Source organism: Pyrus communis, chromosome 8 (assembly GCF_963583255.1).
Source record: "Pyrus communis chromosome 8, drPyrComm1.1, whole genome shotgun sequence".
Lineage (NCBI taxonomy): Eukaryota > Viridiplantae > Streptophyta > Magnoliopsida > Rosales > Rosaceae > Pyrus > Pyrus communis.
This window is the reverse complement of record NC_084810.1, coordinates 24,881,637-24,903,095: the sequence shown is the minus strand read 5'-3', so window position 1 is coordinate 24,903,095 and position 21,459 is coordinate 24,881,637. Positions and strand designations below refer to the sequence as shown.

Below are 21,459 nucleotides of genomic sequence, written 5' to 3'. Positions count from 1 at the left end.
TGATGCTTAGCATGGTGCTTCGGGATAAATATTTTCCAAACTCATACTTCCTGGAGGCGAGAAACAAAATAAATCGTCGTGGGGGTGGAAAAGTATTTTCTTGAGGAGGCAAATTCTACACCGTGGATTCTGGTGGAGGGTGGGGAACGGGGACATGGTCAGGGTGGCTAATCCATGGCTTCTTAAGCCTCATTCATTTAAACCGGTGTTGAGGAACGGGGCTGTCACATCTCGGCCCAAGCCCCACCACATCCTGGGCTCAACGGGGATTCTGGTGGAGGGTGGGGAACGGGGACATGGTCAGGGTGGCTAATCCATGGCTTCTTAAGCCTCATTCATTTAAACCGCAGTTGAGGAACGGGGTTGTCACATCCTAGCCCAAGCCCCACCACATCCTGGGCTCAACTCCACCGTAGTACGATATTGTCCGCTTTGGGCCCTGACCACGCCCTTACGGTTTTGTTTTTGGGAACTCACATGAGAACTTCCCAGTGGGTCACCCATAGTGGGATTGCTCTCATGCGAACTCGCTTAACTTCGGAGTTCCTACGGAACTCGAAACCAGTGAGCTCCCAAAAAGCCTCGTACTATAGGGAGGGGAGCATGTACAGATAAGGCACAGATGATCCTCTCCCTTGGGCGATGTGGGATCTCACAATCCACTCCCCTTAGAGGCCCGACGTCCTCGTCGGCACACTTCCAGCCAGGGATTGGCTCTGATACCAAATTGTCACATCCCGGGCTCGACTCGACTGTAGCACGATGTTGTTCGCTTTGGGCCCCACCATGCCCTCACGGTTTTGTTTCTGGGAACTCACACGAGAACTTCCTAGTGGGTCACCTATCGTGGGATTGCTCTCGCGTGAACTCGCTTTACTTCGGAACTGAAAGTCAGTGAGCTCCCAAAAAGCCTCGTGCTATCGGGAGGGGAGCATGTACATATAAGGCATAAAGGATCTACTCCCTGGACGATGTAGGATCTCACAGGGGGCTCCCAATTTAAAGGTGTGTGAGTTGATGACGGCAGATAGGCATGGGTGGAAAATGGAGGAGATTGCGACTATGGTGGACCCGGAGGATTTGGAATTGATTCGAACTATACCGATTAGTTGAAGTGGGTGTGAGGATAAACGAATATGGCATTATACTAAGAATGCGTTGTATTTGGTGAGGTCCGGGTACCATGTTGAGATGGAGATGATGAAAAATGGCAAGTTTGGGAGGAAGGGGAGCGGGATGTCAAGTTCACCAGGTGCATTGGGAGGGATGTGGAAAAGGATATAGACTCTTGCAGTCCCGAATAAACTCTGGTTTTTTCTTTGGAAAGCTAGTAGAAAAGCTTTGGCTGTGAGGCACAATTTGGAGCGTCGGCGGATCCGAGTAGTGAATTGGTGTGAACTTTGCGGAGCGAGTGATGAAACTGAGGCTCATCTCTTCTTTGATTGTGAGTTTAGCCGTGCATTTTGGTTTGGGATGTCGTTGCAAATTAATATGGCAGGTATGAGGGTCAATGATTTTTTGGAGGGTTGGCAGCGAATCGTGAAGCACTTGGAGAAGGAGGAGGATGCCGAGTTGATATTGCAGCAGATGGTTTTTGGGCTTTGGCGTATTTGGAAATGCAGGAATGAGGTGGTTTTCCAGGGGGTGTGGATTCTACCGCATGTGGCTGTGGAATTATGGCAGCGGCATGTGGAGGAGTTTAGGGATGCTATGATTGATACGATGGGGGAGGGAGGGGATCAAAGGGATTCTAGGTTGTCTGGGGAGGGGAAGTGTCCAGGGGTGGGGCTCGAGGAGGGTGCGGGGCAATGGCAGAAACCTTCATTTGGGGAGCTAAAATTGAATTCTGATGCGGCATGGAGAAAAGACAGTAAGGAAGGAGAGGTGGGGTGGGTGCTTCAGGATTTTGCTGGGATCCCAAAGCTTGCGGGAAGGGTAGGAGAGGGGCGGTTTGGGGCTGCTAATATGGCAGAGGTGGAGACGATTAGGCAAGGTTTGGAGACGGTTGTGGGAAGCGATCTTATGGAGGCCAGTACTAGATTGGTGGTGGAATCGGATTCCAAGGGATTGATTCAGATACTAAATAATGAGATCACGGTCGATGTGACTCTTGAGACTTATCCCCAAGATATTTGGAGGATGGCTAGCTTATTCCAGTTGGTGAGGTTTTGCTTTACCCCTCGTCAATGCAATCGTGCAGCCCATTCGGTAGCAGCATACGTCAATAAGCATGGCGGGAGATTTGGTTGGAATGAGTAATGACTAGAGTTCCCTTTTAATATTTTAGCAGAAAATGCAAATGTAACTTATTCATTTTTAAGTTTAATAAATTTCCTATCTTTCAACTAAAAAAATAAAAAATAAAACCCTCAATGATGAGCCTTTGGCTTCTTTTGGAATAAGAGTTAAAAAGTGTTTTTGGATCATAGAAGTGCTTTTTGGAGAAACACATGATATATGCTTCTTCAAGAAGCACTTTCAAGTACTTTTTCAATAAGCACTTGGATTTTTTTTATATAAATTCAACGTTAAAGTCTCTATAAACACACTTCTAGCAAAAAGAGTTTCTAAGTGATTCCTATACAACCAATTCCAACTTCTTTATGTTGTTGAAACCCCCATTTCAAGTGTTTCCTATATTCAACTAATATTTCCAATTTTTGTCAAACAAAATGTTTTTACTCGTATAATAACTAATAAGCACTAATTATGCCAAAAGCACTTCCAATGAGCCCGTAAAAGTGGTTGAAACAGGACTTTTCATTATCATATAAGTCAATTGATTTTTGGATATTTTCCAACAGTACAAAAAAAAAAAAAAAATGCAACTCATAGCCTAAATATTATCCATGCAAATTTGAATAAGCAAGAATTCATCCCTACTATTTCAAATTGTAAATTATATAAAATGAAATAGATTACCCATGGCAAAAAAGCACTTACATGGTATGGAAGTAGAGAGACGAGAGATGGCTCGCTAACAAATCCGGACTGATATTGAAGAATAACTTGCACCTTCTTTTGCTTTATATCATAACAATTTTCTACTTCCTTTCTTTGCAGTCTACGGAATCCCTTTCCACCATACTACTCCATCTATTTGTATTGTATTAACAGCTTCTTCAGGAGAAAGGAAGGTATCGAGATTGAAAGAAGGAAGTGAAGCAACCAATCCAAGAACGAGTAAACAAATGTTACGGGGAAGCTTGAGCAATGTCAACCGTCAAACTGCAAAAAATGAAACTCGTTAAGAGAAATTTCTCGTTTCACTGATTTTTCTCAAAGCTTTCAGTATTTACTGAATCGAACATTATGGTTTATGCCACAGCCACAAGCTCAGAGACATGTCCTGAGCATGGTTCGTGGGATTATAATCACATGATAGAAATGCAAATTTTCCTGATATAGATTCATATTAAGGACATGCAGATTTGGATGAGGAATAAAAGACAATACCTTTAAAGGAAAATTCACACGAGATTTGTTGTTCTTGAAGATGGAGACTTGTTGTTCTTGAAGATGGAGAAACACCTGCTCAGCTGCAGTAGAAAGTAATGAAAGAGTGCTTAAAGAATGTTTAAAGACAGTTTGGGCATTTGGCATATAAGAATTGGTTAAGCTCTCTCATCAAAAGTGCTTTTTTGTTTTTTTCAAAAGCACTTTCAAATAAGCCCTCAGATTTTTCATAGTAAAAAACTTACATGGAATGAAAGTAGGGAAGTAGAGAGATGAGAGACGGCTCGCTAACAAATCCGGACTGAAAATTGAAGGAAGAATAACTTGCACTTTCTTTTGCTTTATATCATAATAATTTCAAGTTCCTTTATTTGCAGGTCTACGGAATCCCTTTCCACCATGCTACTCCATCCATTCATTCTTTCTTCGAACTTGTTTTTGGTATACATTCTTACTTCAAGCACAAATGAAAGCTTATCCTTAGGCCTTCCATAGTAGTTTTTATGTGCTTGCGTTCGATTCCCGTTACATTGTTTACATAACGGTGTGAGTTTAACAGTTTTAGTAACAATATTTTATAAGAACCAAACTCGTGAAACTCGCACGTTAAAACTCAACAGTTGAAACCACTCTGTTGGACTTGTATTTTTCTGCCTGCCGTGTTCGTTTGATTCCAACTTTAACCATCACAACAAATAAAGTGTTATCTTCTTCTTTAAATCTTTTAAAGGGAAATGTTCTCTCGCAGAATGTGTTGGGAAACAAAAAATTATTTGTGTTATCGTACAACGAAATTAAACAGATTCTTACCTTACCGTGTGGTCCAGATAAAACATATCATTCATTCAATGTGAAATAAGAACTTGCTTTATTTATAAAAGTTATCGTAAGATTATACATACATCGTAGAATTCTTCTTATTCAAGGACGATTATAGTTACAAATAAATAATTCCGATTTCGACGTGTTCTTGAAAAGAAACTCTCTGCTCGAATCACATACAGGCTCCGGCAGTGCTGTTTGATCCAACATCATATCACATACAGGCTACGGCAGTGCTCCAATACAAACCAGATTATTTTTCACCACATAAGCTTGATTTTGGACTTCTGCCGGAACTGCTTCTTTGTCATGCACCAAGGGCCGGGGAAGGTGCTCAGCTGCAGTATTTCCAGGTAAATTACAGCAAGCAAAACGTGAAACTCTTGGAGAAAGCCGGATATCTGATATTGTTCTAAAATTGTATGGATGACGTGCAATACGAAGTTGTAAAGGAATGCTTATATATAGTCCAAGAAATAAATATGTTCTTCAAATAAGTGTTTTTTAAAGATGTTTTGCAATGTCAATGTATGTAATGTTGTATGTTCGAGTCGTAAGTCATAACACTTCGACACAGATAATGACAGAGCTTACATTGCAGATCATCTTGGCCCCAAACCATGCTGTATCTGCACCATATGGAGGGGGAATGACCGTGATTCCATTAGACACAGATGGAGGGAGAAGTCCGTGTAATTCCTTCTCTAACCTTCCTGAATATATAAATATATATATTGACAGAAAGATGATAAACTTTGTTGGCCCAGAAGGTTAGTAAGATTCCCAATTCATATTCCATTAGTTATCACAAAATACATGGAAATTTACTCATAATTGAATGATACCTGTGAGTCCTGGTAAACATGCGGTGCCTCCTGACAAAACTACTGTCTTGAACCAAGCATCGTCTCCTGTTAGTTCTGCCGAATGGCAATGTTCCATGCAAAGAGCAACAGCCTGGTGCAAACCCATAGTACGCCTATATGAAATATGACATTATAAGTTCCAAATAAAATTTCCCATTGAAATTCCGTTTTCTGAATAATCTAACCAGTAAAATTTGGAGAGAACATGATTAGCAATTTTACAAGACATGCTCGAGATCAGACCTGAACCAACCATAGGCATCAATTTGATGAACACGGCACAGAGTCGATACTTGTTTAGGAAATGGGTGCTAGAGAATTTACTGGTTCTCAAAATGGGGAAAGGGAGACCAGGAGAGAAAAACAGAGAGCAATAAATCTAAATATTTTGAGTGGTGCTTACACTCCTGCAAGCTTTGGCTGGAATAAGATCTCTCCCGTTTGAAACCGCTCTTTCGAAATAGTAAACCAGCCTTCTCCACCAGCTCCAAATGATGCTTGTGTATTTTTTGATAGCTCAGCTTCATAATCCTCAGCAACATAACATAGTTTCTGAATAGAAGTCAACCAATAAGACGTGAAATTGAAAATTCTTTCCTTCGTGATTTACGAACGAATACGCATCTTTTTTAAGTTTCCACAATCCAATCCTTCAACCAGTAAAGCATGGGGCAAACTGAAGCTCTTACCCCATGATGTCGAGCTCACTTGGTAACTTCCTATTTATCATTCCACCAATAAATTTCCAAACAACTATGACATGAGAAGAAAGAACAAAATCTAGAACTAGAAAAAGCCCTCTTTAAACAACCTGTGGTGTTCTACTGGTCACATTAACACTCACGGATAGGATTCTATAACGATAAAAATCCAAGCTATACCTCTTTCACAGTCCGAACAGTGTACAGTGAGTCAAAATTGATATTGTTCTGCTGCAATAGCTCCCTAAGGAACCCTGTAAGCTTCAGTGCTCCCAATCCCATAACCTCCACACCCACCTTGCGCATAACTTTACCATTTAAAACTGTAAACACAATAGTAACAGTTACGTAAAAAATTTCAACAGTCCAAGCAACCAAAAATGAAGAAAACAAAGCATCACCAGAAATAAGGATATAAATATTTACTGGAAGTCTGGAACGGAAAAGTACAGTGGAACAAATTTTTCTAGAGAATATCTAAAGAACAAAAAATAAAAAGTGTGCCTAGAACTACAAGTCACCGAATGGCAGGGAAACTGAGATGTAACCCGACATTTGATTAATTGTGAAGAAAAAAAAATTACAACACAATTGTAAACGAGAAACTATGCACATTCCCTATGAAAGTATCAAGTATGACCCGAGATCTTTTCAGTAGTTAATAAATCTGAAATCACAAGGAAGATGAAACGTAGAATGGCTTACTTGGAACAATAGAAGTGACCTGGAAGCCAATGTTTACAACAATTCCTGAAGTCCGTCTTGCTGCATACAAAGCTAAAGTTGCCTACAGTTTCAAAAGCAGACAATGAATACTGGACCTAGACTCAATTAACCCATTTATACACTGAGAGATGCAGTTCCAGATGACATGACAACTTTGCACAATTGCAATGCATTTGGTCTGTTCTTCCCTATGGTTTATGGGCAACATATATATTATTATGGAGGGGATGGGGAACAGTGTACCTGATTAATGGCACAGACAGCAGGGACATTCATGTCAAAAAGTACTTTGTATATGGCTTCTTTGAGCTGCCTTCTTGATGCTTTAGCAGATTCAGTATCTAGAATAAAAATTACAAAAAAATAATAGCACATTAGATGGATGAAGACAATACTTTGTGAAGAATAACAAGACAACGAGAATTGTGCAACTAATCCAAGTTATAACTCTAGGGTAGCAACTCACCATCATAATGGCAGATTGGTATAGACAAAACCACGGGCTGTGAAGATGGTTTCACCTGCATCCTAAGAAGAAACACAATCACATATCAGCTATACCTGCCATCAAAGATTCAAAGGAATCGCAGTGAACCAGCATGCCACATGATAACGAAGGCAGTGCAGTTTCTTCTGTACTTTTAAACTGAAAAGAGGAAAAGTATCTCAAATGTGCTCACTTGTATTTAAGTAATTGAACATGCAGATTGAATAAAGAAATCTATGCAATTAACTAAGAGAAAGAGGATTGCATCAAAAAAATGTTGGACACACCTGCTATAAATAGTCACAAAAAAATGGCGGAGTCTAGAGTACATCGGCGACTCAACATTACCAAATTCCTGCGAGTCACATCACTTCAGAACATTGTAGTGATAGACATAGCAAGAAAACCCCAAAGTATGGAATCAAAAGTGACAGGTATAATGAAACAATCTAACAATCATGTGGAATGGTAGTTATATGCAAAAGAACTTCTTGACTGTGAGCTGAAATAAACATCTCACCAAAAAGGTTGCTGACCGGCCTGATGGACATGCATATTTGCTCCAGCCAAACTTGCAATAGCCAGAGCCCCCTTCCCAAGAAATGTAAAGATAAAATGAGGGAACAGTTTATGTCGGAGCTACATAGACTCAAAGGTTTTCTAACAAAACAAAATCATAACTACTCATATTATTACGGGTGGTAGATAATAGTGATAGTAAAACATTGAATAGCTATTGTTAGCCTTCTTAGCCATAAATATTGTTACTGCATAAGGAGGCTAGAGACACTCACCGTCAATGATTACAGAACCAGGAACTTGAACTCGTTGACCATAAATACCCATGTAGGACAACTGGGGACTCTCACCCGAGAATGTTCTTCAACAAAAACAATATTTGAATAAGCACGGCCATAAAACTAAATACACAATTCAATGAACAGGCACCAAGCAGCATATGCATTATTTCAGCATCAAAGAACAAATTCACTAGACAAGTACAAGGTTTCCTCACCAAAACAATGGCGTAACGTTTTCTCCAAGATACTAACACTCAATTCCAACTATCACAACGAACAGATACAACCAATTAAATCCCATTCACAATTCTGACATTTTAATGTTTGACCACTTGAAAATCACACCATTGCACAACTTTGCCAAAAATAAAAATTTCTGTCAGTAAAAACTCCACTCTTTACTACCACTGATAATAATTTAAATATAAAAAAAAAATCATTTAATCGATAATTATAGACTTTAGAACTTATGAACTGAGCTGCCGCAAAGTCTTGAACTTTCCCGGCAAAAAATAAAATAAAATAAATTTCACAGTAAACTCTCAATCTTTTAACACTAATTTGAATTCAAATTATTTATATATAACTGATAACAAAGACGTTAAATTTGAATCCCAAAGTGGGATTTTTCAGCTGAGAACATAAAATTAAAAAAAATAAATAAATAATTGAGAAGTGGGAAATGCTTGAAATTGAACATACTGAAGTGGGTATCCGAATCTCAAATGGGTTTCCGAGAAAGCAAAGGATTCCCAATAATTCTCCTCCTCCAGCTTTTGATTCTTTAGAAAGAAAATCCACAGCTCGTTCTCGGAGACGACGCACCGCCACGCTCTGCACACGACGCTCAATTTCACGGCTTCCTTGGGCCCCACCAGTCTCACGATTTGCATCAGTAGGTCTGTCGGCACTCGATCGAACGCCCCGAAACCCGCCGTTTCCGACGGAGAGCTCGAAGAAGAAGACGACGACGTTGACTCTGAACTCGAAACCGTGCGGCTTGACACCAACTCCCACACTTTTCTGATCAACGTCGTCATGGATTTCTTCGGCCCACGACGATTAGGTTCTTTCTCAATTTTTGCTGTGGATAATTTTCTCGGGAAAATTGGCCGAGAAAATTTTAGTTTCCATGGGAACAAATGGAAGCTGGGAGTTGTCTGGATTGGGTGGTACGTGCTTGGGGAAACTGAGAAGGCAAAATTGATGACGTGGGAGCTTGTTGTCGACACGTGGGAGCTTTCCCTGCCAACTACCAGCGGCCAATTCCGAAGCTCATACTCAAAAATTTTCAGGTTGGATTACCCAACTTTGTATCGTGAACAATACCGTTTATATTATTAATCGTTTTATAAAAATCATATTTGCAAAAATTGAATTAAAAATAAAGTTGTTGAGTTAATTTATTGTAGTACGTACATAGATGGTTCGTAATGTTTGTAATAATTTTGTTCATCTATTTTTATACTATTCTATGATTAAACGACCTTAGTTTTAATTAATTTTATTCAAATGCAATCTTTATAGAGTGGTTTATAATATGAACAGTTCAATCATAAGCACGAAGTTTTGTAAATTGACAAGTGACAACGAACTGTTTTGAGTATGAACTCATAACCATTTTTGTGTAGCCAAAAATTATACATTTTAACAATGTGTAACTTATATGCATATAATGTTTTATTTGAACTGAAAATGATATTTAATCATAAGGGTGGTTTAGATTTTGACCCTTACAATTCATTAGTTTTAGATAAAAACTCATCTATCTTTAAAGATTTAGTTTAAGCCCAAATTTAAAATTTGCAAACATATAGGAACATTATTGACTTATTAATACAATTTATTTACACTCATGCCACTCATACTTTATGGTCCCTTTTCCAAATTCCTAAATTTATGCCAAATTAAAAGTAGTAGAAAAAGTGAAATAAAATGAAAAAAGTGTTTGCATTGACCGTATCTATGTCAAACTAGAAAAGTAGTTTTTTTTTTCGTGATATATTTTGTAGCAATTTTATCCATATTAATTGGTAGGTAAATTAGTTTGTTCCAATTATTTAAAAAAAAAATACTACACCTATATTATATATTTTTAATCAAATAACATTCCTCTAACTTGTAGGTAAATTATTTTCTATGTATTGTTATATATGTTAGACACGTTTTGTTGTTGTATACACATGAGTGGAACATAATATTGTTGATTTTATACATCAAACTGCATTTCTTTTGTTATAGGTAAATTATTTTCCATGTACAAGTACTTATGTTAGGCAAGTTTTGTTGTTGGTACATACAATATTTTGTATCATTGTAAAGAAAGATATTACATTACAACCATTGTATAAATGTTGTAGGTAAATTATTGGAAATTAATTTGTAGTTAGGTAATGAACATTTTGCATCATTGGAAATGAACATTTCAAAGAGTAGGTAGGTAAATTAATTTGTTCTAATTATATATAAAAAATTACACTACACCTAGTTATATTTAATTTTTCCAATTATTAAAAAAATTTATACTACACCCAACCAAATAACATTTCTCTAACTTGTAGGTAAATTATTTTTCATGTATTGTTAGATATGTTAGGCATGTTTTATTGTTGTATAAACATGGGTGTAACATAGTATTTTTAATACTATGCATCGAACTACATTTCTTCTTAATATAGGTAAATTATTTTCCATGTATTAGTAAATATGTTAGGCACGTTTTGTTGTTGGTATAAACATTATTTTGCATCATTGTAAAAAAGAGATATTATATTACACCTATGATATAATTGTTCGTAGGTAAATTAATGTGCATGTAGATAATGAAATACAATGTTCTAATATATTAATAAAAAAAAAGGATAAATCCAAAAGTATTCAAGAGTATGGTGAAAGAATTGAATTGAATAGTTTCATGAAAATTCAAAACCTTTCTAAAAAATTAAAATGCAGTAAATTTTTAACATTAATGTCTTTTTTTTTTCTTGTTGCAAAATCATTTACTATTTCCTTACAATTAATTGTCTACATCAAGTATGTAATAGGGGTATTTTAGGCATGTGAAAAATGTAAAATGTGTGAATTAATATGAAGTTAATGAATTTGCTTATGTGGATCCTAGTCATTGGGTTTTCTTTGAATAAAAAGGTTATGTAGGGTTTTCTATGAAGAAAATTGAGTTTGAAGGGCTAAAGTCATATTTTCACTAATTAATGACGAAAAGTAATGACGCTTACGGATCTTGAGACGTGTTTGGTTCACCTTAATCTCCTCCTTTAGCAACTAACAATTTCTCAATGACCCTATCGTTTGTCACATAATTATTCTATTTTAACTAATGGATAGATTTGAAAAAGAAAAAAAAAAAATCTAATCGTTTATATCAAAATATGCATTCTAAATTTTATCTAGTTTTTCTAAAAGAAAAATTAATGAAAATGGCTTGAAAACTTTGAGTTTTAACAATAAGGACAAAATAAAGGATAAAATAAATAGTACCATATTTGACTTTTTAGTATAAAAATGTGATTTTTTCGTTAAAATGAATAAAACCATGAGTTTTTCATTAAAACCTTATTTTCTAAAATGTTTGAATTCAAAAAGTTTTAGGATTCGAATTGGACCATTGATTGGCTGGAGCATAGAAACAAGTCCAGTCAAAAGCTCAGTTGCGTGATTGCATCAAGCCAAATTTCGTTTCTTCCTCAACTCAATCTTCTACCATCCCCAAATATTATGGTTTTTTCGTAATGGAGAACTAACAGAAAATTTTCTTAAATTTGCAATTGCTAACAAAGTTTACCACATGTCTGTAATTAACTTTTTGACTATATGATACATTAAAAGTGTCAGTTAGCGAAGAGACTGAATTGTACCCACATTAGCAGAAAAAGTGAGCTTTGGCATAACGAAAATGTTGCTCATTTGTGATCAACAAGTCACTGGTTCAAATCATGAAACAATCTCTTTGCAAAACAAAGATAATGTTGGGTACGATAATGTCCCTCCTAATCCTCTCCAAACGAATAGCCTTGTTGGCTTAGAATCGTCCTAATCTGTATTCAATACAATTCGCAAAATTCATCAATACAATACGACAACAAAGTTGACGATATATTATCTTGAGACATCGTGGCTTTAATGGAGAAATAGACACAACTTGGTAGTGGATCCACATCGTGGCTTTTATAGAATGCAGAAAACTATTCGGTAAGATCTGCACATAGTAGGCAATCATATCTTCTATTTCAGCCGTTGCTGCCATTTTTCTCCTTCAAATAGGCACAAAGCAAAGCATGAGGGAGGTCAAGGTTTGTATTTCGGAGCCTGGAGAAGCAGCAAAAGGTTCTAAAAGAGCGGAGTCGGTAAAACGTGACACACTCCATAGTCGTCAAACTAAGGGTGGTGATGTGCTAGCCATCACTAAAATGGTGCGAAGCCATAGTTAATTAATAAAATATATGTGACAACTTGAACCAGCGGCTCAGTTTATTAAAAAAACAACTAAATTATCATGTAACAAAATTCAACTACAACAACCTCCCAACTTAAAAGACACAGTAGGGTTCATCCCTATTATTACAAGTCACATCATGTTCAGAGCATAGAAGTAATAAAGCATCAATATTCGCATAATAGTTTTGAACGATGATGCTATCCACACACTTCTTTTTATATTTTTTATACACTTTTCTCAATTTTCGACCCTTGTATCAAATGAATTGAAGAATATTAAACAATGAAAATTAACAAGGGATGTGTGAATAACATCACTCTTTTGATCAATATGAAGGAAATTTGCGTAGTACAGAATGGTAAAATGTTAGACTATCGAAATATTTTCTCTTCACTTATAAGTATGAGATTTAAACCTAAATTTCATGAATATAGAATTCGATATCAATTTTACAACCAATTAATGTAAATGCATTTACGATTCTAAACGCGTCATCCTCTGTATTATTATTATAGTTTCGAGCCGAACTCTCTTAAAAAATTGTAAATATACCTTTCTATCAAAAGAAACAAAAATCCCCAGTCCAAAATAGAAAACAGACATTTGTTAAAAATGCAACCGACTAAGTGCATAAAAATACGACATCAAATACGGTACAAATACGGTAGAAATACGAATACGCACAGAACAAAGAAAGCACGTCCTTTTCGTAAGGTTCTCTTCAACATTTCTCTCTTTCGCACGACAATCCGAAAATACCAGTGGATAGAGATAAAATAATATTACGCACTCTCTCTCACCTCTCTCTCTCTCTCTCTCTCTCCTCTCTTCTCCCTGGATCTGAACTTCTTAATTAGGGTTTGAGATTTCGGTTTCTCAATTTGGGATTTCCAGATCCGAACGGCTGCTCCTTCCGAGCTTCTCAATTCCCGGAATAACGTAAGGTGAAATTTTCATTTTTGCTGTTTAAATATTGTTCCTTTTTGTGTGAATTTCGATTCCCAATTGTGAGTTTTAGGGGTTTTTCTGATTGGTGTCTTCTGTCTCTTTTGATGATTCTGTAGTTGTTTTCCCCAATTTCAATTTTTTTTTTGTATATTTGATTGGGGGTTAGGGTAAATTTGTCGATTGTTGGGTGCACCTGTTTCAGAATTTCACCTTTTTTTTAATTTTATTTTAATTAGGGTGTGTTCTTGTTTTATTTTTAAGCAGAACTACAATTTGGGATTTTTCACCTCTTTTATTTTCAATTAGGGTTTTGGTTTTTATTTTAAAATTTTTGTTTTGCTTAATGCATGTATTAATTAATATGTGCCCGCAGTCAAGTTGCTACAACCATGGAAAACTACGAATTTCATATGCATTGTATGTGCAATGTTGGTGAGGGGAATAAAGGGAAAAGCTTAATAATAAGACAACAATTGTCAAGTTGAACCCTTTTATATAAGGAGATCATTTTCCTATGTTTTTGCTTTACCAATGATGCCGCCAAAATTAAAGTTTTAATTTTTAGGTGTTAAGAAGTAATTTGGTTACCCTGGTTATGTTATCGGATGTGGCAAGTTTTGTAATTTTATATAAGGAGGTCATTTTTGTTGGATGTGGTAAAGTTTGTATGTCTACAAGTGCGATTTTTGCATAGTCCGAGATATTAAGTGTCACACGATTCATGATTTTGAATTTCCATGCATGGTAACTCAGTGATATATGTTGTGTAGTCAAGCGCATGCATGACATAGTTGTTTTCATTCTCCATTCTTGTTGTGATTCTTATTGTGTGAACATCGATCTAGTTGTTATGGTTTTCCTGATTCTTTTCTTCTCTGCCGTATATTTTAATCATGTTTTTGGAGTTCTATTTTGGTTTCTAATTTTTTTTGCCTAATTCACGTGTTAATTAAACATATTCCTGCAAACAAGTTGCTCCAAGCTTGGAATATCATGAATTTCATTTGCATGTTTTATCTGATTATCCATTCATAGTTATAAGTAATGACACAACAACATGAGTAGTTGAATCCTTTTTTTCTTTTGTTATGTAATTATTTATTCATTAAGTTAGAAGTTCAACCTCTTCACATCTTGGTGTTTGCAATATATGTTGATCTTTAGTATTGTTTTGTATTCTAATTCTTAACTGGCTTGAATTTTTGTTGGTGTTAGTTGTGGCATTGTTGGGAAGAATATGTCCCATTACGCTGGTTATGTGGAGGATGAATACGAAATGGAAGATGTAGATGATGATATGGATGATGAGTTTCGCGGTAGAGAAATGGGCGGCTCAGATTCTGATGTTGATGAATATGACTACTCGGTTTGTGATATACTTGCATGTCTTACTAGATTTGTCAAATATTCACAGCTTTAAGAAACTAGTCATGTCTAACACTATTTTACGTTATGACTTTTATACGATCAAGTTAATTCAAAGTTTGTATGAGCATTTCACTTTTCATGTTCAGTGTGGTTAGTTCTGTATGTAGCTGGGACTAATATATGGATCTCATGCAGAATAGTAAAGTAGCTGATACAACTGCTGCTCAAGCAAGAAAAGGAAAAGACATCCAAGGTATTCCTTGGGATAGACTTAGCATTACTAGAGAGAAATACCGACAGACTAGGTTAGAACAATACAAGAATTATGAGAATATCCCTAATTCCGGAGAAGGATCAGGGAAGGTAAATTACTACCGTTTTTCCACTTTTTTTTTGTTTGTTATCAAAATACTTGATCACTACTGCAGTGTCAATTTCAACTGGGAAGAGTAACATGATGATTATTTCTTCTTCTTTATAAACAGGATTGCAAAGATACAAAGAAAGGATCTGTATATTATCAGTTCAGACGAAATGCTAGATCAGTGAAATCAACCATTCTTCATTTTCAGGTATGCTGGGTGCAAGCTGCCTTATTCCTTCTTGGCTATTTTCTGCATACATGAATCTTTAGATGAAATTTTCTCACTCAGATATCATAGAATTGATAGGACTTATATTTTCTGGCATAACTTGTGACCAGGGTGCAATGCCCCTAACAGTTTGACAGACACTGAAACATATTGTAGTCCTTTGATGACTGATATGTTTTATCTTTGCTTGGTAGTGCAGTTGCGTAACTTGGTCTGGGCTACTTCCAAGCATGATGTCTACCTGATGTCACATTTTTCTGTCATTCATTGGTCTTCATTAAGTTGCACAAAGTCTGAGGTTCTCAATGTTTCTGGACATGTGGCACCATCTGAGGTAACTGTTTTTAGATCACTTTTGTTCGATAACCAAGTCTTTTTTGGAAACTGATCTTTCTATTCTTCCCATTTAGAAACATCCTGGAAGTCTCTTGGAGGGATTTACGCAGACTCAAGTTAGTACTCTTGCTGTAAAAGATAAGTTGCTAGTTGCTGGAGGATTCCAGGGTGAACTTATTTGCAAGGTGAGTTGCAAATAATGGAATTAACTAAGCAAGCAAATAAATTAATGAGCATTTATTGCACAGTTGTATACCTCTCATGGTGTCAACATGTCTTGGTCTGCACTTATCAGTTGACCTTGTACATGCTTCACCTGCACCATAAAGGTCGTTATTTATTCTTTGTTTTAGCTCTATGGGTGCTACTCCATTCCAGATGGATCTTCTGGATGACTCTTAACCTTGAATCTTCTGCTATCAGTGTCCAATTTAGGATTGACAAAACCTTTGATACTTGACTACATTCTGTCTGTCATTCGGCTGTCTCCACAAGATCCCTTTTAGTTTTTTTTTCCCCCTTTGAAGAACTAATAAAGAGAAACGCTCAATGCTGTCAGATTTATCTTATCTTTGACTGCTTTGCAGCATCTTGATCGGCCTGGAATCAGCTTTTGTTCAAGGACAACATATGACGAAAATGCCATAACAAATGCTGTTGAGATTTATGACAGTCCCAGGTACTTTTTTATTATTTATTTATTTTCCTCCATGAGATTGGGACTTGTCGTTTCCAAATTCCAATCATGAACCCAACTGATATAGTCCCCTTGAATTTTGCAGCGGGGCAGTTCATTTTACAGCCTCTAATAATGACTGTGGAGTCAGAGATTTTGACATGGAGAAATTTCAGCTTACTAAACATTTCCGTTACCCTTGGCCTGTGAATGTGAGTCTCCTGCAGCTTTTCTGGAAATGATTGGATGTTTAATCTCATTGCATTTGCTGGCATTTCTTTCATGTAGGGCTGGTTTTTTGGTCCTGCAAGTGATATATGATAGTGTTTGGGCAGCCATTTTAAAACTGCAAATTTGCAAACTACCTCATTTCATCCAATGCTGATTTTACATTGGGTCATTTTTACTTGTGCTCGCTTAATGCTTCCTTTAGTCAGTTTTACTTAACTTTGATGCACCTCTATGCGTTGTTGGCAGCATACTTCTCTGAGTCCTGATGGTAAACTTCTTGTGATCGTTGGAGACAATCCGGAAGGGATGTTGGTAAACTCTCAAACTGGAAAGGTATATATATCTCAGACTTTCTCGTGATTTTTATTTGTCCTGAGCTAGGAAAGGAAAGTGTGCTGATTTGTATGAGTTCCTTTTGCAGACGGTGATGTCTTTAAGTGGGCACTTGGATTTCTCCTTTGCATCAGCATGGCATCCTGATGGTATGACCTTTGCTACTGGGAACCAGGACAAAACCTGCCGGATTTGGGATGTTCGAAACCTTTCCAAGTCGGTTGCTGTTTTGAAGGGGAACCTTGGAGCTATTCGGTCAATCCGGTATACTTCTGATGGTCAGTATATGATGATGGCAGAGCCCGCAGACTTTGTGCATGTCTACGATGTGAAAAGTGGGTACGAAAAAGAACAGGAAATTGATTTCTTTGGTGAGATATCTGGCATATCATTCAGTCCGGACACGGAGTCTCTTTTTATTGGAGTGTGGGATCGTACATACGGTAGTCTTCTTGAGTATGGCCGAAGCCGGAACTACTCTTACCTTGATTCTCTTATTTGACCAACTTCAATAAGCAAGCTGCGAATAAGGGTGTTGGCGTTGCTCATTCCTCAGTGCGATTGGTAACATATTTCGCGCAGTGGGAAGAGGCTATAGGTGTAAATGTGGTATTATGTGCAATTGTAGCTTTGTTGTTGGGTGTCGCGTCTTTTTTTCCCCATAAAAAGTGTGTAAAAGGGAGGGATGTACAGAAGGCCAAGGCAATGGTGGCCGAAACAAATGGGAAAGAAGGACCGGTGTGTCTTAGGGCGAAAGACATTGGCTGTTTTGCGTTTTAGAAATTTTCATCTCAATGTGGGACTTGTAATGTGAGAAAGAATCTACCAATCATCTTGTTGGTTTCTTGGATCCCAAGTGTTGAGTCTGATATAATTAAAAGTTCCTGTCTGCTCTCTAGCTTCTGGTGTGGATCTTCAGTCAGGCTCTGAGATGTGTGGATGTTTGCATGGTTTGCTACCCCACTCTTAGGGCATGGGTTTTTTTTTTGTTTTTTGTTTTTTTTTGCTTCACTTGGGAAGTAAATCCTGGAATAATTTAACTAAACAAATTTATCATGCAATTTTTGTTCCCCTTCTTAATAGAGTATTTGATGACATTGGTAAGATTGTAAGGTGGTGCTATCTATGATCATCTTTTTATTTTTCACCACTTTTAATTTTTGATCTTCGGATCGAATGAATGAAAAAATGTCAAATGACAAAAATTAACAGAGTGTGTGGAAGGTAAATAGAGGTGTGTGTATAGAACCATCCAAAATGTAAAATGGGACTATTGACACGACGATGATAAGTTGTGGATAACATTGGTGGATAATATATTAATTGGAAAATTGTTTGTTGACATTACGTTAATAAGCCGTTAATGACAATGGTAGATAATACGTTGATAGCAAAATGACCAATGTGTTATCAGTAAATTATCGATATTATTGATATATGAAGTGATTTATACGCGCTTATTCTTCTTATTTATTTGTGGTGTTTAGATTGATTAAATCAAACTAGGATTAAGAGAAACAAGATTTACAAGCTGGCACACCACAGAATTTCAGAGGTACCCAAAGGATTTGGATCCTCTTCTGAGCAGGGTTTGAATCCTGCTAATCAAGGAACACGGACCATTAGATCAAAATTCAACGGCTACAATTATTATAACTTTTAGAGAGTTTCTGTGGTTGCAGCCGTTGGATTTTGATCCAACGGTCTGTGTTCCATGGTCAGCAGGATTCGGACCCTCTACTCATGAGAGGATCCATCCGTACCGAAAAATCTCTAATCCAAAAGGAACCAATAAAAGAATGCCAACTCACCATCCAAAATCTTTCCCTCCCACTTTCCCATCCTCACAACCTCCACAGAACCAGTAGAGATATATCACCCCTTCCCCCACTACTATACAAATCTCATCTCCTCCACAAAACCAACCTCCACTTTTCATCAAACTTCCACAGCCCAACACCCTCCTCGTCCACAACCAAACAAATGGCAGCCACCTCCTCCGCCTTGTTCTCAGCCCCATCCATCTCCTCCACCGCCGCAAGGCACCACCAGGCCCTCTCACCAACCCAAATCTCCTTCCAAGGCCTCAGACCCCTCACCAAGTCCTCCCCTCCCACCAAACTGGGTTTGATTGCACCCAGCACCAGGAGAAGGTCATGCGTTGTGAAAGCTGAGCTGAACCCATCGCTGGTCATCAGCCTGAGCACCGGTCTCTCTCTCTTCCTTGGGAGGTTTGTGTTCTTCAACTTCCAGAGAGAGAATGTGGCCAAGCAAGGGTTGCCGGAGCAGAACGGGGTGACACACTTCGAGGCTGGGGACACTAGGGCTAAGGAGTATGTGAGCCTCCTCAAGTCCAATGACCCTGTAGGGTTCAACATTGTGGATGTTTTGGCTTGGGGTTCTATTGGTCACATTGTGGCTTACTATATCTTGGCTACCTCTAGCAATGGCTATGATCCCAAGTTCTTTGACTGAAAGTTTTAATATTTTGAATTTAAATTTGAGTTCAATCCATATCTTCTTCTTGTGACTTCTCTATCCTGTTTGTAATTTGTATAGCTTATTAAATGGATCACTAGTTTGGGAGGTTCTTTTGCTTTTCTTTGTTTTGTTATTTTTGATAGAGTTTCTTCACAGTAACAGCACCGCAGCCAGGACCGGATCGATTCTGAGTTTGATTGTATGTGTTTTGTTGGAATTTGGAATTTACTACTTGCTCATGTTCTCAAGGGCATCCAAATCCATCAAGCAATGGTGAACTTGGAACATTTCTTTTCTATCGATAAAACGATGTCTTAAACTGCTCTAATTTATGATAAATAAGGTTTTAACTTGAGTGAAAAGAAGCGAACACTTGACTAACTGGCAGAGGGGGCGTTGGGAGTGTGCAAAAGGTGTAGTGGCACAGGACCTCGAATTTCTGAGGGATCCCCAAATTTTTTATGCTTCTCCTATATATTACATATGAGTATAAATTTCTAATAAAAAATCAAGTTTTTAACTAAAAAGAAAAATCATCATAATATGATTTATATATATACAATTGATTAAGCAGAGCTTATACTTAATATATTAACTTTTTTTACTTTTCTCTAGCAATAAAAAACTTGTGTATTACTTTCTTCCACTTTTCTTAAGCAATAACAAACTAATTTGTGTATTACTTTCTTCAACAAACAAAAACGTATTTCCATATCTCTCTTGCAGTTATGCTCCATTTTTCATAGATGACCCTAAATTATGATTTCATGACAATTAGAGATTATTCAATTAGTAAGAGTGGGATGCTAATTTCAATTAAGTTTGAATATTGATTGTTGGACTTTGAATGAATATATTGTCCATTTTTTTTTTTTAAATAAGGAGGGCCTTTTTTTTAAATTCACACAGGGCCTCTAAAATGGCAAAGACGACCTACTAACTGGACCAACTCACATGTGTTTAGGCCAACATAAGCATAGTTTCTTAACCCAAATTAAAAGTTAGACAATACATAGTACAATTTATATTACTTTGTGGCTTTGTACAACTTTCATATAAACAAAAATACCCTTACAGTTTTGATACAAAAGACCCTTACAGTTAAGTTTTAAACATTACTTTTAATTACCGTCGATTAATTAGATTGTAAAAGAGGTAGCACTATTTATATGAAGTAAAATAGTAAAAAATTTGTAATTGAAGTTTTGAAGAAAAATCCTTATTATTTCACACAACGGTTATTCACTTATCTCATGCGTTCTTTATCCGACACTCTTACTCAAACAACAATTGTAAAGAGTTTTATTAGATTTAATCGTCGTAATTATAGATGGTGTTTTACCACAGTGATAGAAAGCAATTATGTCGACGTAACCTGGTGCACATTCGATCCTCACTAATCTTCATTCGCCTAACAACTAACAATTTAACCCTCTAACGCTACCATTTGTAAAGAAAATCATCGTAATCGAAATATGTGTGGTCTAAAAATCACACTCTATTAACAAGTATACCAATATTTTCCAGTACACAAGTCACCTCACCATCTTGCTTTCCCTTTGCCCTTGGAACTAATCTCTTCTTCCTATTTTTATTTTAATTTACAACCCACCAAAAAGGAGTAAAAAAGGGTCTAAATTTGACAGATAATCTTATTAATTTTGGCCAATAAAAGTAATACCTATCTCGGCTTTGCATTCCCAAATATGTGTGCTATCAAACCCATCAGCCCATCCCCATACTCCACCAACTCATAGAATTTCTCTACACTCAGTAGCAACTCGTAGCTCAATTAGTTAATAATATATTTTCTTACGTATGAGCTATTGAATTCAAACTTCCCAATCCATACGCTTATTTAAAAGAAAAATAATTGTCTTGCCCCTTATTCAAGTTCGAATTTCCTTACCATAATTTTATATTAGTTTAAACTGTTATTTGTATCGTAAAACCAAAAAACAAGTTTCAATTTTTAATTGTCGGGAAAGTTTTCTAAGTTCTAGGGAAAAATTTCTTCCATTCTATGAGCATTAGATGATTTGAATTAGTTTAAATTATTACTTTTATTATAATCCCGTGAATTCAAGTTATACAATACATCAAAATATTTAATACTACGTAGCATTGGAGTTGAATCCGTCATAGAGAGAGCATATCCAATATCTTATACAATCATATA

General features: G+C 36.7%; 4 protein-coding genes across 4 annotated transcripts; 3 read left to right on the top strand and 1 right to left on the bottom strand.

Annotated features, from left to right (window-relative positions):
• The first annotated feature begins 1,491 nt into the window (after window positions 1-1,491).
• Window positions 1,492-2,259, top strand: LOC137743212 (uncharacterized). The gene has a single exon (XM_068483095.1). The coding sequence runs from the start codon at window positions 1,492-1,494 to the stop codon at window positions 2,257-2,259; it is 768 nt and encodes a 255-aa protein (XP_068339196.1).
• Window positions 2,260-4,300: 2,041 nt separating this feature from the next.
• LOC137743833 (actin-related protein 8-like) lies at window positions 4,301-9,107 on the bottom strand. The gene is made up of 12 exons (XM_068483766.1): window positions 8,561-9,107; window positions 7,853-7,938; window positions 7,579-7,649; window positions 7,346-7,413; window positions 7,038-7,099; window positions 6,815-6,912; window positions 6,551-6,632; window positions 6,026-6,168; window positions 5,548-5,696; window positions 5,124-5,257; window positions 4,873-4,991; window positions 4,301-4,616 (listed from the first exon to the last, which is right to left on the bottom strand). Exons 1-12 carry the CDS (start codon window positions 8,896-8,898, stop codon window positions 4,539-4,541), a joined length of 1,428 nt encoding a protein of 475 aa, XP_068339867.1. The 5' UTR covers window positions 8,899-9,107; the 3' UTR covers window positions 4,301-4,538.
• Window positions 9,108-13,060: 3,953 nt separating this feature from the next.
• Window positions 13,061-17,697, top strand: LOC137742580 (uncharacterized WD repeat-containing protein C2A9.03-like). Its single transcript, XM_068482489.1, has 10 exons — window positions 13,061-13,258; window positions 14,478-14,628; window positions 14,826-14,993; window positions 15,116-15,202; window positions 15,423-15,557; window positions 15,634-15,744; window positions 16,147-16,238; window positions 16,342-16,447; window positions 16,713-16,799; window positions 16,888-17,697. The coding sequence occupies exons 2-10, from the start codon at window positions 14,500-14,502 to the stop codon at window positions 17,299-17,301; spliced, it is 1,329 nt and encodes a 442-aa protein (XP_068338590.1). The 5' UTR covers window positions 13,061-13,258; window positions 14,478-14,499; the 3' UTR covers window positions 17,302-17,697.
• Window positions 17,698-18,664: 967 nt separating this feature from the next.
• On the top strand, window positions 18,665-19,394 carry LOC137742131 (photosystem I reaction center subunit V, chloroplastic-like). The gene has a single exon (XM_068481891.1). It carries the CDS (start codon window positions 18,783-18,785, stop codon window positions 19,272-19,274), a length of 492 nt encoding a protein of 163 aa, XP_068337992.1. The 5' UTR covers window positions 18,665-18,782; the 3' UTR covers window positions 19,275-19,394.
• The last annotated feature ends 2,065 nt before the right edge of the window (window positions 19,395-21,459 follow it).

Bases quoted from the DNA above. Each gene is read 5' to 3' on its own strand.
- LOC137743212 (XM_068483095.1), top strand. From the start codon at position 1,492: ATGGCAGGTATGAGGGTCAATGATTTTTTGGAGGGTTGGCAGCGAATC.
- LOC137743833 (XM_068483766.1), bottom strand. From the start codon at position 8,898: ATGACGACGTTGATCAGAAAAGTGTGGGAGTTGGTGTCAAGCCGCACG. The intron at 6,913-7,037 runs GTGAGTTGCTAC...TTTTTATTCTAG, and splicing joins ACCAATCTGCCATTATGATG to ATACTGAATCTGCTAAAGCA. The intron at 5,697-6,025 runs GTATAGCTTGGA...ACTTCTATTCAG, and splicing joins CTGTTCGGACTGTGAAAGAG to AAACTATGTTATGTTGCTGA.
- LOC137742580 (XM_068482489.1), top strand. From the start codon at position 14,500: ATGTCCCATTACGCTGGTTATGTGGAGGATGAATACGAAATGGAAGAT. The intron at 15,558-15,633 runs GTAACTGTTTTT...CTTCCCATTTAG, and splicing joins GACATGTGGCACCATCTGAG to AAACATCCTGGAAGTCTCTT. The intron at 15,745-16,146 runs GTGAGTTGCAAA...ACTGCTTTGCAG, and splicing joins AGGGTGAACTTATTTGCAAG to CATCTTGATCGGCCTGGAAT.
- LOC137742131 (XM_068481891.1), top strand. From the start codon at position 18,783: ATGGCAGCCACCTCCTCCGCCTTGTTCTCAGCCCCATCCATCTCCTCC.